The sequence below is a fragment of the Salvia hispanica genome, chromosome 5 (assembly GCF_029641045.1).
Source record: "Salvia hispanica isolate PSC_SH4W2 chromosome 5, Shi_PSC_v1, whole genome shotgun sequence".
Classification (NCBI taxonomy): domain Eukaryota; kingdom Viridiplantae; phylum Streptophyta; class Magnoliopsida; order Lamiales; family Lamiaceae; genus Salvia; species Salvia hispanica.
In genome coordinates, this window is record NC_142696.1 from 24684505 (window position 1) to 24698454 (window position 13950).

The 13950-nt window shown below is 36.1% G+C and overlaps 1 protein-coding gene, 1 non-coding gene and 2 pseudogenes across 2 annotated transcripts; 3 read left to right on the plus strand and 1 right to left on the minus strand.

Annotated features, from left to right (window-relative positions):
- Positions 1-6309: 6309 nt before the first annotated feature.
- LOC125187426 (Mitochondrial import inner membrane translocase subunit Tim17/Tim22/Tim23 family protein) lies at positions 6310-8830 on the plus strand. The gene is made up of 5 exons (XM_048084018.2): positions 6310-6507; positions 6936-7040; positions 7770-8025; positions 8112-8189; positions 8445-8830. Exons 1-5 carry the CDS (start codon positions 6469-6471, stop codon positions 8570-8572), a joined length of 606 nt encoding a protein of 201 aa, XP_047939975.2. The 5' UTR covers positions 6310-6468; the 3' UTR covers positions 8573-8830.
- A 397-nt stretch (positions 8831-9227) lies between these two features.
- LOC125189642 (uncharacterized) lies at positions 9228-11803 on the minus strand (annotated as a pseudogene).
- On the plus strand, positions 9323-9477 carry LOC125191469 (U4 spliceosomal RNA). The gene has a single exon (XR_007171151.2). It is a non-coding gene; the product is annotated as a U4 spliceosomal RNA (small nuclear RNA).
- A 606-nt stretch (positions 11804-12409) lies between the features above and the next one.
- LOC125191475 (U4 spliceosomal RNA) lies at positions 12410-12546 on the plus strand (annotated as a pseudogene).
- Positions 12547-13950: the final 1404 nt, after the last annotated feature.

A 13950-nucleotide genomic window follows, 5' to 3' on the forward strand; every position in this document is an offset into this window, starting at 1 on the left:
AATTCTCACGAATTTTTAATTTGGTCACAAAATTAGGAATCAGTGAACCATAGATATGCACATAACAAAATTGTTTACCCTCGTTAAAAAGTTACGACGTTTCTTATATTGACCGATTTGTCCACCTACGTAATTCAATGTTGCATGCCGAATTCAATATAGAACAAATCGAATTCGTTGGAAAATTGATACTCAATCCAGCCTAAAGTAATTGGGTTGTATTCCTTTTTTGAATTCTCCCAAAGTAGTTGCATCATTTTATTTTTGAAAAAAACTTTCTTTTTCTTTCTCATATTTTGTTTTCTCTCCACTTTATTATCTATATTCTAACCTTTAACACATCAATTTCTTAAACCTTGTGCCCAAAAAAATTGTTTCAACTATCTCGAAATGGAAGAATTACAAAGCACAAATTTATGATATTAACGAACAAGTTTTATATTTGTTGTAAATGCCAAATGTGGACCTAATTTTGTGATTTTAGGGACCCTAGGCCTTGAATATAGGAAATTTTAAAGAATTTTATGATATTTTAAAGTTTCAACTTTCAATCCATCTTCATCAATGTTAAATTAATTTATACTAGTATTATTTAAATTTAAACTAATGTTAAAAAATAAACTCCACCTAAGAGTATAACAAAAAAGAAAAAAAAAAGATATGAAATCTTTAGACCTTTGTGATTTTAGGGACCCTAGGCCTTGAATATAGGAAATTTTAAAGAATTTTATGATATTTTAAAGTTTCAACTTTCAATCCATCTTCATCAATGTTAAATTAATTTATACTAGTATTATTTAAATTTAAACTAATGTTAAAAAATAAACTCCACCTAAGAGTATAACAAAAAAGAAAAAAAAAAGATATGAAATCTTTAGACCTTCAATTCGATATTCCATATAGGATTACAAAAAATATATTTTTTCAGTCTGTGGTGTTTTTAATGACAAATTACGACTTTTTTTAAAAAAGGTCTCAATTGTGTCATTTTACTAAATTTGTTAAGTAGTTTTTTAGGTTCTACGACGTTGTTTAGTCACCCATATTGTAACATTGATATAAATTTAATTTACATTCAAACGTTTTGCACGCTTCCTCTATCTTAGCAACACATTTGTTTGAAAAAGTTTGAAAAAATAATAATTGAATAGTTATAGACTTTGCATTCTATAATTTAAATTTAAAATTGTATTTGATAAATTAGAATTCGACCAAATTTTATAATTTTATAGGCAATTAAATGTACTTAATAGTAGGGCTGACAATTTTTGTCATGATACGAACTCGCACGAAATTAATGGGTATGTGTCAAGACTTATTGGGTTCGTGTAGACACGATAACGACACGAAAACTTTGTGTCGTGTTCGTGTTTTGTTTGTGTTACACGTTAAGAAATAATACTAATATATTATAATATTATTTTTATAGTGTCATTATTGTGTCGTATCATATATGTGTTGTTATCGTGTCGTGTTGATGCGAAGTGGTTCGTGTCGTTAATGTGTTCTGAAAGCTCTGATTTCGTGTATTGCGTATGTTCAAATAGGAAATAACAGGTTCCCTAGATCCAGCAAATCCACTAGATCACGTGGTTTAGGAACTCGTTGATCGCAAGGAATCCCGGTCGTCGGACACACAGAGTACTTCTTTCAAAAAAAAACCTCAACCACTTTACTAAACCTAGCATAGGGAAGTAGGGATCGATCCCACAGAGAAGGATGCGTAATACTCATGTTCAAGGTTTTGGGTGTGTTTTTGGTGTTGGCTGCTGCCACGCATTTTCTTGGGTTGAGGAAAAACAAAATTAACTTGACTTGGGAAACTTTAAAAATTCTTAAGCTAACAGCTAGACCTAGGCAAAAATCATGAAAGAGCGTAGTAAAGGAAATTAACTGTTCGACACTTGATCTAAGAAAACTACTTCACTACTAGACCTAGGAAATAAACCTACTATGGGGATCATGACTGAAAAAGCAAAGTACGAACGAAAAGTTGGCAGAATAACTAACTCTCGTACTAACTAACAGCGACATCGTCTTCTACAACCAAATTGCGTAAAACTCTTAAGAAATTCAACATAAGCAAAATTAAAACAGAGCAACTGACTTTTAAATCAAATTAATGCATAACAAACGAAGAACTAAACAGATTTGCATACTCTAGACGAAGCAAACAGAAAACAAGAAGAAAACAGAATCCATCTAACAACTATCTTTCCACACGTCGAATCCAAACTCAGACGCTAAATCCACTCCGGATCCAAGCGTCCGACACGAACTCCAACCAACAGAAACTCTTCATCACGTCAGATTTAAACAAGGAACTTCAAATACTCAAATAACCACAGATCTATCACCAAATTCCATATCAAACACCACAACATCAAAATAAACAGAGATCGACATAACATTTGAAGAAATAAACTAACAGCAGAGAGATCTATGCAAATTGACTTGAAATTTAACTGCTAAACGCAGATCAACAAACGGAAAGACAAATAAGTATCATCAACAGCAAGGTCGACTCCCAAAAGTGAAGTTCGACGGTAAAAACGAGAAAAACAACTGAAATTAAAAGGAATTGTATCTTCGCCCACACTCGGACGGTGTTGCCAACCACGAAATTTCTAAGAAAGTAACCTTCCGTTCCCGACTACCCCAGATCCATTCCCAAGTGTGTGTAATGTGTGTGAGCTAAGAAGAGTGAAAAAAAGTGATAATTCTTGCGTTGCATGCTCTTCTATATATAGGCGTTTGAGTGAGGCCCAGCGAGGTATAGATAAGACTTTGATGCTCTCAGCTTTTAACTCCCCTGTCACGCCAATTTTCCTTGTAAATCCTGCTCACTTCGTTTCCTTCCTTCGCTAGACCATCTCCTTCAGTACTTCCTTGATCTAGCGATTTTCTTCACACACCTGGCTTAGAAAACGTGTTAGACCCCGTAAATTATAACATTTTTCGCACATTACCGATGCATGAAATTAGCCTTATCATGTTCGTATCGTGTTTGTGTCTGAGGGTAATGGGCCGTGTTCGTGTTTAGAATTTTCTTAACGGGTCGTGTTCGTGTTTGTTATTGTCGTGTCGACACGATAACGGCACAACACACACGATTTGCCACCCCTGCTTAATAGGACATTGGAGTTCAGATAATTTGTTGTCATTTTCCGTTCTCAACTTAATTTACATGCAAAACTTTACATTATTAACTAGCTTAAGGACGGAGCCATGAATTTGTAGGAAAGTTGACAAATTTACTTATGAAAAAAATTTAAGAATTTGAAGAGATGTATTTAGTGAAAAATTAAAAAAAATAAATTTTATAATGAACAATAATATATATATATGGAGAAGAAAATTTGAAGCGGAGCAAATGCCCCCACCTAGTTGCTTATTAGATCCGTCCCTGTCTAGCGTAGATCATAAATGAGAAAGCAAAAATAATTGATTCATATATAATATATATGATTTGACTTAAAATAAAGTGAGAAACTTTTATGAACATTTTTTATGTCCAAACCTAGCAAGTTAGGGTGACCTTTCCCTTTTAATACGTTGATGTCATTTTTGGTTTGATATTCTGAATTTTTTGTTGTTATTATGCCTAAACAAAAAATATATATTTGACTTTTATTGTTTAATTTTTTTTTTTTAAATTTTAGAACTATTTGCTTCGAAATTTTATAGTATGCCACGATCATTGATTGCGTTTCAATAAATTAAATCCAGGGTATCAATTGATGTAACACGCCCAATTCACATTGTTTGTCAAACTGATTTTGGCAATTAAGTCATGAATGAAAGTATTAGTCTCTTTCTAATTAATGTTCCACAAGCGTCGTTTATGTTACAAAGACTTAAATTTAAGGATGTTAACTGCACTAATTTGTTTAGGTTCGGCTAGTTTATGAGAAAAAAATTCATAGTCTAAGTATACCACCATGGAATTCATCTCCAATTGCCCAATCAATAGTACTTTGACAAATAGATATCCTTTTGGATTTCATCTCCAACTGGAATCACACATAAACATACACATATATGGAAATTTCTCATGTCTATACATAAATCATATAGCTCCATATACACACATATATACGCATTAATTACTAGCTCCATATACACGCAATAACTATGCTACTGCTATGGAGAAAAAATTCAGTGGTCTCAGTATACCACCATGGAATGCATATGTGGTATGCCCAACCAATAGTACTTTGACAAATAGATATCCTTATGGATCTCATCTCCAACTAGAATCACACATAGACATACACATATATGGAAATTTCTCATGTCCATACATAAATCATATAGCTCCATATACACACATATATACGCATTAATTACTAGCTCCATATACACGCAATAACTATGCTACTGCTATGCTCTTAAAAATCTCTAACATAATTAAAAAAGGCACACAATACATTATCTATACGAATAATACTTAATATAGTAGTATACTTCTTATTTAATTTTTCTGTAGCACATTAAATATGAATGATAATATAGTAGTATTAAAATTCTTATTTTATTTTTCTATAGCACTTTAACGTAATAAGCGTTGTATTCTATGTTAAAGATATAAAGATATGAGTGTTTAATAATAATAACATGATCCAAAAATATTTTTAATATATTAAAAATTCTCCAATATACCATAAAAAAATTCTAGAAAAAAAATAGAGTAAATGATTGTTGCAATAAATAGCAATTAAAAATAAAAATAAATAAAATTAATTGGAGATTTTAAGTGCGTAGAAAGATGGAGCCTTCACTGCATATATATGAATATATTATGTGTATATAGTTAGATAGTTAGGGGAGTGTTATATTGCTAACTCAATACCTAATTGCTAACTACAACTAAATAATAGCCATTAGATATTCAAATTAAGGGCCTAGATCATCAACCACGAAATGTCAATACGATCAACAAAAAACGTCAATAAAGCCATATGATTTATTCCATAAAATATCAATAGGGGTATTAATGTCAATTAACTACATGCTTAGTTATAACTAACTTTTAAAAGAAATCCCAAAACCTTAAATTCATATAACATATATCAAATTAAAGATAATTTTATAAGGATTCCAACGATATCATACATGCATATGTTCCGACGTCAAAATTTGAAAAAAAATTTGAAATTTTTTCAATTTTTTCGTAAAGCAGAAATGTCAACATACTATATAAAATATGTCAATATAATACATGTAGAATGTCAATATAAGCAATGGGTTAACATTCTTAAAGCATTGTGTTGACATTCTCAAAGCATTGTGTTGATATTTCTGAAACATTATATTGACATTTTCATCTAAAACCCTAATCTGACGTTTTTTTTATCTTTTTTGATTTTATTAATAAAAACGAAAATTACACGTGGCAAATTGTAAACCACACATTTACTAATATCCTATGGCCTTAAATTAGTTGTAGTTAGCAATTAAGTGATGAGTTAGCAATTGATCACTTCCCTAAATAGTTATATGAATTATACATGAGATGCAAAATTTCATATCAAATCAAATTTCTGCCGTTAGCTAAATGGGATGGTAATTAATGCATATATATATATATATATATGTGTGTACATTGAGCTATATGATTTATGTATAGACATGAGAAATTTCTATATATGTGTGTGCCTAAGTGTGACTCTAGTTGGAAATGGGACCCAAAAGCATATCTATTTGTCAAAATACTATTGATTGGGCATACCACATATGCATTCCATGGTGGTATACTGAGACCACTAATTTTTTTCTCCTAGTTTATTGGGTTGTTAGACTATTCCATTAAAATTAATTCTAATTGAATATATTTTATTATGGGATTATAAATTTAAACCTTAGAAATTTTGAGCTAACTCATCTGACCATTCAGCTCAATATAATTATAATTTTTTAGTATCTTTTTTAAAAATTTATATTCGTAACAAACGAATACTACTAGTACTCCCTCACCCGCAAGTAGGAGTCTCATTTCTTAGCTGCACAGGTTTTAATAAATATTGTAAGAAAAATGGATTGAAAAAAATTAGTGGAATAAATGTTACACTTGTAAATATTAGGTTTAAATGAAATGTGAATGGAATGAGTTAGTGGAAGGTGAGACCTATTGCCATTTATGGTAAAAGTGAATCGAGACTCCTAGTCACGGACGGACCAAAATTGAAAAACGAGACTCATATTCGCGGACGGAGGAAGTATATTATAAATGATATGATTGGGCCTGTTATTACTTATGACAGGCCCAATATAGGTCCATCAATGTAAATTAATCAAAGCCCAACCCTTTCTTCTCTTCTCATCGGCCGACCTTCACTCTCTTCCTTCTTCGATTTCCGGCGAAAGTCTCTCAGTTTTTTAACTCTTTTTCCTCAATTCCATCGAAGACTCTTCAATCAAGGGTTTGATTAGGGTTTTGGCGTTCTGATTTAGATCCATTCAGCTACAATGGAAGCTCCTGCGAAAGAAGAAGAGATCGTCTCTGATGTAAGCATGTGTATTCATTCTATTCATCATTGCAGCTGATAGATTCAATTTTTTTGTAGATTTTAGGTTTTAGTGAGCCGTATAGTTATTACATATGCGATTTTTGTAGAAAAACAGTGAATTAGTGCATAGCATGGGCAAACTCCAGTTAATTTTAAAACTTTGTTGAGTATGATGAGGTAGATTACTGTCAGTATCACTTCCTGTTTTACTATTGGACTATATATGATCAATATTGATGCTATGGTTATGTTATTCAAAGCTCAAAAAATCCAATCTTGAATACAATGTGAAGTACTGAATTTCAATTTCAGCTCCTTTTACCTTTTTAATAAGCTGATATTGATATCTTGCTGGTGGGGAAAATCTTGATGTATCTTAGATGTGTTGTTGTGGCTGATGGATTAAGAGCAATTTTTTTATGGCAGAGGACTGGAAAACTGGCTGGCACTGTCAACTGGGGTACTGCCACGGTTGTTGGAGTATTTGCCGGCATGTTGTATGGAGGTAGTAAAGCGGCTTCCGAGTCTGTGGTAAGTATGCTAACCGCAATAGAGATTCTCCTATGCTCTTTTCCATGTTTCTTACTACTTTTTTTCTCGTGAAAAGAATATCGAGCTGGTTGTGTGGTATTGCTTGTCCATACTAGCCAAGTGCCTCTAATCAGCCTGAGGGATAGAAAGAAAGCGAGTGATTCCAATTTTGCTTCTTAGTGTCCGTATTTGATTCAAGGAACATCCTGTTGGTGGAAGCAAATATGTGGTTTTGCCGTGTTTATTTGGTTTTAAAATATCTGAGCCAAGTTAAGTAGAGGTGCCTACTCCTGAATTTTGTGCTGAATTTGGTTTTGAACTCATTCGTCCGGGAGCTTCGGTTTCTGCATTGAGTTGAATCAATCAGACATTACACATAACTAGTAAATAAGAGGACCCGTAGGATTTTCTTTGTGTGGCTATTCTGGTTTAGTATAGCACCATAGAAAGCATTGATGCTGATTCTAATGATAATTTGAGTAATCACATTGCACATGATCACAATGATTATTGATATCTAAGTATGGCGGGCATATTCACGGGGAACACTTGATCTTAGTTGATTTGGAATTCAAGCTCAGAATTGCTAAACTGATTGATAAGTATTAAAAACGTTTTTGCTTTTAATTTGATGTAGTTCTCATTACTTGATGACTTCTTGATGTTCTTATCATTTTAAATATTTGTGGAAGACTTTGTTGAGGGAGAAACCTTTGCATCTGTATACAGAGCAAGGATGCAGAAGTAATGTTGAAGCTTGGGAGCACACCGGATAAGCGTGAACAGTATCGACTCATGAGGGATGCAATGGAGAAGAGATTTATTACAGTTGCTCGTGGTTCCATAGTCGGTGGAATTCGACTGGGGATGTTCACTGCTGCCTTCTACGGTTTGCAGAATCTTCTTGCTGAGAAACGAGGTGTAATTGATGTTTATAATGTAGTTGGAGCTGGTTCTGCTACTGCTTCTACGTTTGGTTTAATCTGTGAGTATCACAACTTATTAATGAATCCAGAAATCTTCTTTTCCTCTTCGGAAAATCATATTTTTCCATCTCTCTTGATGTTACAGTGCCGGGTTCCTTACGTTGGCGCTTAAGGAATGCAATGGTGGGCTCACTTTTGGGTGCAACGATCTGCTTCCCACTCGGTAAAAAATGCATCCATCTTATACTATTGATGAACAGACCTTAATCTACTGACCTCTTCTCTGTAACCATAAACCTTTACATCTGAAATTGAGTTCAATCTTCCCACTTGGTAAGAAGATTGAACTCAATTTCCAAAACTGGAACTTGTGAATATAAAGTGGAAACTTTAACGGGATCAAACGACGGTGTAGATGTAATCTAACGATGAATACAAGCAAACCAAGAATCAGACTGATGGAAGTGCTTCTTTTCAGGTTGGCTTCATTTGAAGCTTGTGGCGAAAGCAAATGGAGGGAAATTGACTACTAGTAACGAGGAAGCGAAGAGTGGTATTGCTGCTGCCGTTGAGAGGCTTGAAGGAAACTTAGAAAAGAGGGCCTGATCATCATCTTGCAACGTCTGAAGTTAGCAGTGGTGCTCTTGAGCACACGTGGATTTTTTTCTCTCCTAGAAGCAAGGTGGCTAATTTCGACAATTTGTCAAACACTCCTTTCCGGGTGATCGGCTGGAGAAGAGCGAATAATAGAGAAAGTGTAGTAGTGTATTGTATTTGAGGCGCATCCTAGCTTTAGACATGATGTTGTTAACAGTATACCTATACACATATTTGAAATGGAATGAATTTTCATTATATGTACAATCTCCCTCTCTATTGGTGTGCGTGTAATGCCAAATTTTCTGATAAATGAATGCAAAATCCTAAATTTCATAAATGAATGCAAAATCCCAAAGGCAATATTATTCATGACTTCTCCAGCTTTTCGGCAATATTATTCATGACTTCACGACTTTATGCGTAACACTTGTCATTCACTTCGTCTTATCTTTGCTCGACGGTGTAGCCAACTTTATGCATAACACGGGCCACCTTCCGAGATAGCTGATGCTCGGCATTGCTGGACTAGTGAAGAAAAGGACCAGTTCACTAGCAAGAACTGTTCAGATGCTGAACAGAAATGCTATTGAAATGTGGAATTTTGAAATAAAAAGATGGATTACTAAACTTTATAAAGTGATTAAAGACTAAAGAAGTGTGGTAAGCAAATAATGGAAATCCCACATCGGATAAACCAAAGACCAAATATCATAGAATTCACCTATAAAATATAGGCTTGTTACTACTTGGTTTTTCATTTTTGCGCTTGGGGCAATGACGCAGCTAGTGAGGTTCTAACCGAGGCGCGTCTATTGCTGGTTGAAAACTATTTCCAAACCCCCTCTTCGGCCCGGGCTTGACTTGGGCTGTCGAGAATTTCTGGAAGAGCTCCCCTTTTTTGGGGTAAAGCTCTACAAAACTATGTCTAATATTTTTTCATTTCTTACACTTGGTGAATGATACATAAACTATGCCAACTCAAATAAGTAAATGCATGCAACATTATCATCTGGTAATTAGCTGTTTCATTGTTACTGAAGGTGCACCATTGATGCCCTCCATTCCTCAATATTAGCTGCTTTCTCATGATCCAAACTCTGGAAGACGACGATGCTGCTGCAGAAATTCAAGAATCTCTCGACTCTCGCCTAGAAGAACAGCGGCTTTTCTCACACTCTCTTGCCTGTCTCTGATTGCATTGCTGTGACACTTGAAGATTATGACATGAGCTAAGTTGGTAAGACAAGCTGCCAGTATGTCCGAGATCATCACACATAGCTTCTCAAAGAGATCATTATCCGTTCGATGTATGCTGTCTTTGTTGGCCAGCAAAATGGTTTGAGTGATTCTGCACATCGAGTTAGCAGCTATGACTTTGCTAGGCCAATTCAGAGGGTTCTGCATCAGAATATCTTCAATCCGAGTAGTGAAATCTTTAACCGTCTTTTCTCCAAGATCGGAAAGCTTCTGTAGCATTTCTTCGTACGTTGCATCTCCCAGCAGATCCTTATCCTGCCATTTCCTGTAGAGTTCGACTCCAACCCATACCGCGTCTGCTGCATTCTTCACGCGTTCCATTTCCCCGGCTCTATCAAGAGTTCCATCGACAAGCTTGACAAGGGACAAGCCTTCACCAACACCACTGACTAGCTGATTAGCCTCACGAGCCGTGATGTTAGGAAGTGCTACTGCAATGCTTGTCAAGGTAACAAGAGGCAGAGACCAGCTGTTCGCGGGTTCTTGAGAATACAAGCTTGGAACTTCATTTCTGTCAAATTCTTTCACCCCATTGAAGCTCACAGATTTGCTAAGCAGCCACATTAGATTCTTGCATTGCTTCATCTCACTTCTTTCAATCAACTTATCCAACTCATTGCAAATGTTTCTCATGATCCTCTTAGGCAGCTTTGCCTCTCCTTCTAGTAACAGAACGTACGGCCTCAAATCGAGCTCTATTCCATCTCTTGATTCGTCATCATTCCGGTGGAAGCACATGAAGATTGCTTTTCCAAATAGGGCAGAAATGAAGATAACCATTTTGCTAGTTAGAACAAAGAAAACAAGAACACCACTGCAAATACTCAACAAAAATCTCTTTGCTTCATGAAGCAGCTTCCTAAACTTGTGCGATCGAATCTGTAAAGGAAGCGGCCTCTCCCTCCACTCTACCACCCTCGAAGTCCAATACTTTTCGATCTTGAATTCTTCTACTAAACTCCTCTGTCCAATCTCCGAGATCTTGAACCAAGCAGCAACATACCATCTCATCAAAGGAGCAATAGTACCCAACGCCACTCCAACAGACTGTATATACAAAATCCAATTGATCGACCACTTGTAGTTGGATTCTTCTGTATATTCCCCGTACAACAACCTCACCCGTACATATGACTCCACCAACGTAAGAGCCATCAGAAGGCACATCAGACCAGAAGCACCAGAGATGACAGAACGCGCCATCACAAACTGAGGGCTGCCAGTTTCTGCCATCACCCAATATCTCCTCAGAGCCACTCTAAGCTCCTCAACACTAAATCCACCCACATCCCTTCTCCCATTTGACGTGATCTCCCTGTGCATCTCCCGGTACTTGGACTCCACATACCCTTTGGTGGTTGGGACCACCATCGAAGAAAAACACAACAACATAACCAAAACAAGCATGAAACCAGTAGCTGCTACTTCTTCAGCCAACACAACAATGCCATCAAGAAATTCAGATGTCTGGACATGATGGATGCATACATTGACTGAAATAGTGATGACAAGAATGCCTAAAGCGGTTAGATTCAACAGAATCTCTTTGCTCTCCATGGAAGCTACAGATGTCATGAAATTTCCCACAGCAGTTGACATCAGCACTAGGCTGCCTACACTTGCAATCTTGTCATTGGTTCCCATCATGCTACTTGTGAGATCCACGGTGAGCTTCATTGTGACGGTTAAGAGTGTCAATGAAGTAGCATTGAGAGAGAAGTACTTACACGGGAGCCATAGCTTCTTGCTTCGGAAGCCTCTGATAACATCAGCTGCCATAGCAAGGGAGCAGATGGCCGAAGCTGCTGCAATGTACATTCCTATCCACGGCATTGGTGCATCAAGATTGCGCTCTATCATAGCGTCGTAATCGTTGTTGCAGTCGTAGAGTTTTATATAACACGTTTGGAGCTGGTCCTCACAGTTACTGTTTCTCCATCCTTGGTCGGAATCCATCGAGATCAAGTTTGATGATGAAGGATTAGAGGGAAGTAGATGTACTAATTTACTTGGAAAGAATTTATAATATGAAAAGAGGTGATGCAAAAGTCTTTGCCTTCCGTTGACTTCAAGTCTTGGTCAAGAGACTTTTTAAATGTGAACACTAAACATAAATATCAAGGGGACTAGGATAGGGTAAGGCTAAGTTTCTATGTATTTGTCTTAAAAAAGTTTTTAATCTTACCTTGGATCCATAACTAACAGTCAAATACACAATCACAGTGTCTGATGCTGTCATTACATGGAGGAGATCATCAACATAATTGCTCTATCAACTTCACATAAAAAGCATGATACTATATAACATGACTACTTGCAAAACCAAGAAAAAATAGTCTAACACAGTCACATTCTTGTTTAACAAGCTGACTCTGCAACCAACTTTGAAGCTGACTCTCTCCTCTTGGCTCGAGCCAGCCAGCTCCCGCAGCTCGACCACTTACTGGATTAGCAACTTAGCCATACAAGACTTAACTTATGGATTACCAAACTTTGTAAAATTATTAAAGATGTGTGGTAAGCAAATAATGAAAATCCCACATCGGATAAACCTAAGGACAAAAATCATACTCCATTTACATATAAATTATAGACTTGGGGCAATGACACAGCTAGTGAGGTTCTAACCGAGGCGCGTCTATTGCTGGTTGAAAACTATTTCCACACCCCCTCTTTGGCCTGGGCTTGGCTCGGGCTGCCGAGAATGATATATAAACTATGATAACTCAACAAATAAATGCATACATGATACAACATTATCATCTGGTAATTAGTTGTTTCATTGTTACTGAAGGTGCACCATTGATGGCAAAGATAAAATGGTGGCAATAGAAGGATTCCGGTCACTGGAAGGGGTGTTAGGCATGAGTAGAGATAAAATAGATGTTGTGCGCCGAATCCTTCGTTCTCACAAGCCTGTGCTGAGGTTTAGTGCTTTCAAGGCATTGCAGAAGGTTATTGCTATATTCTTAAGGCATACTATACTTTGATCTACTAAATCTTTGTTTAGTAATAATGAATTATTTAACATTTGATGTAGCAGGTGGGGATTGTGCACAATGTGGTATGGATAACTCCAGAGGATCATATATTAGTGGGTTGCTGTAAGTTACATATGGAGGAATTCAACCATCGAGTAAGAAAGTCATCTCAAATCTGCATATTTATTTATAACCATAAGCCTAAGCCTTGGTTAATGTATGTTTATTTTTGTAAAATGTAGGATGATCAGCCTGAAGCTGAACATGTATCTCAAGTCATTAAATCTCAACCATTTGCAGTCAAGGAAGCTTCAACTCATCATAAATTATAATCCATATAGATTTTTATGATTAAAGAATTGAAAAATGGTGTCGTTTTAACAATAGTTTAGGCTTCTCATTTGGAATGTCGGATCAATGTGGGAATGAGTGTTGATCGACGATAAAAAAATGGTTTTGTTTTTTTAACTATATCCAACCTTGTAAGTTCCTTTTGATTTTTGTCGTCGAGTGTATACAAGAGTAAATTGCTTACGTTTGATCCCACTGTAAATAATAGAGTGAACTGTCTAATTGGGCCCTAGACTTGTATGCTCTCACTTTTGCGATACCTAAACAAAATTAATATCACCAGCGGTACCCGGACTTGTAGTTATGCACATTTGTAGGCTTTTTACACTTTTCGTCATTTTTTCTGGACATTATAACCCCCGAATGGGTGAAGGGCTAATTCGTCCACACAAAATCTTTCTCTGTCTACAGCTGCCAGCCTGCGCAGATGCGCAGACATCATTCATCTTCTTACTTTTCTTCTTCCCAAGATTGGGAACTAGACTTGTACGCTATTACATTTGAATTTTTTTGTGTATCTCTTCTTCATCTCTTCCTCCCTCTTTTGTTCTTTTATTTGCATCTTGGGTTTGTATATTTTGCAGTCCTACGACCGCCACCATACAAATGTGGACGTTGTCTACTAATGGTTCAGAACAAGGAAATGGGTGTAGGTGGCTAAGATTCTAGTATGAGAAGTGTTGGTGTTGGGAAAGAGCTTGTTTGAAAATAGTTGTCGATTCGAGGCGAGCATCGTACGGGATGTTGTACTTTGTGTGCGAGAAGAAAGGAAATATTGGTGGGTGTAATTTCTTC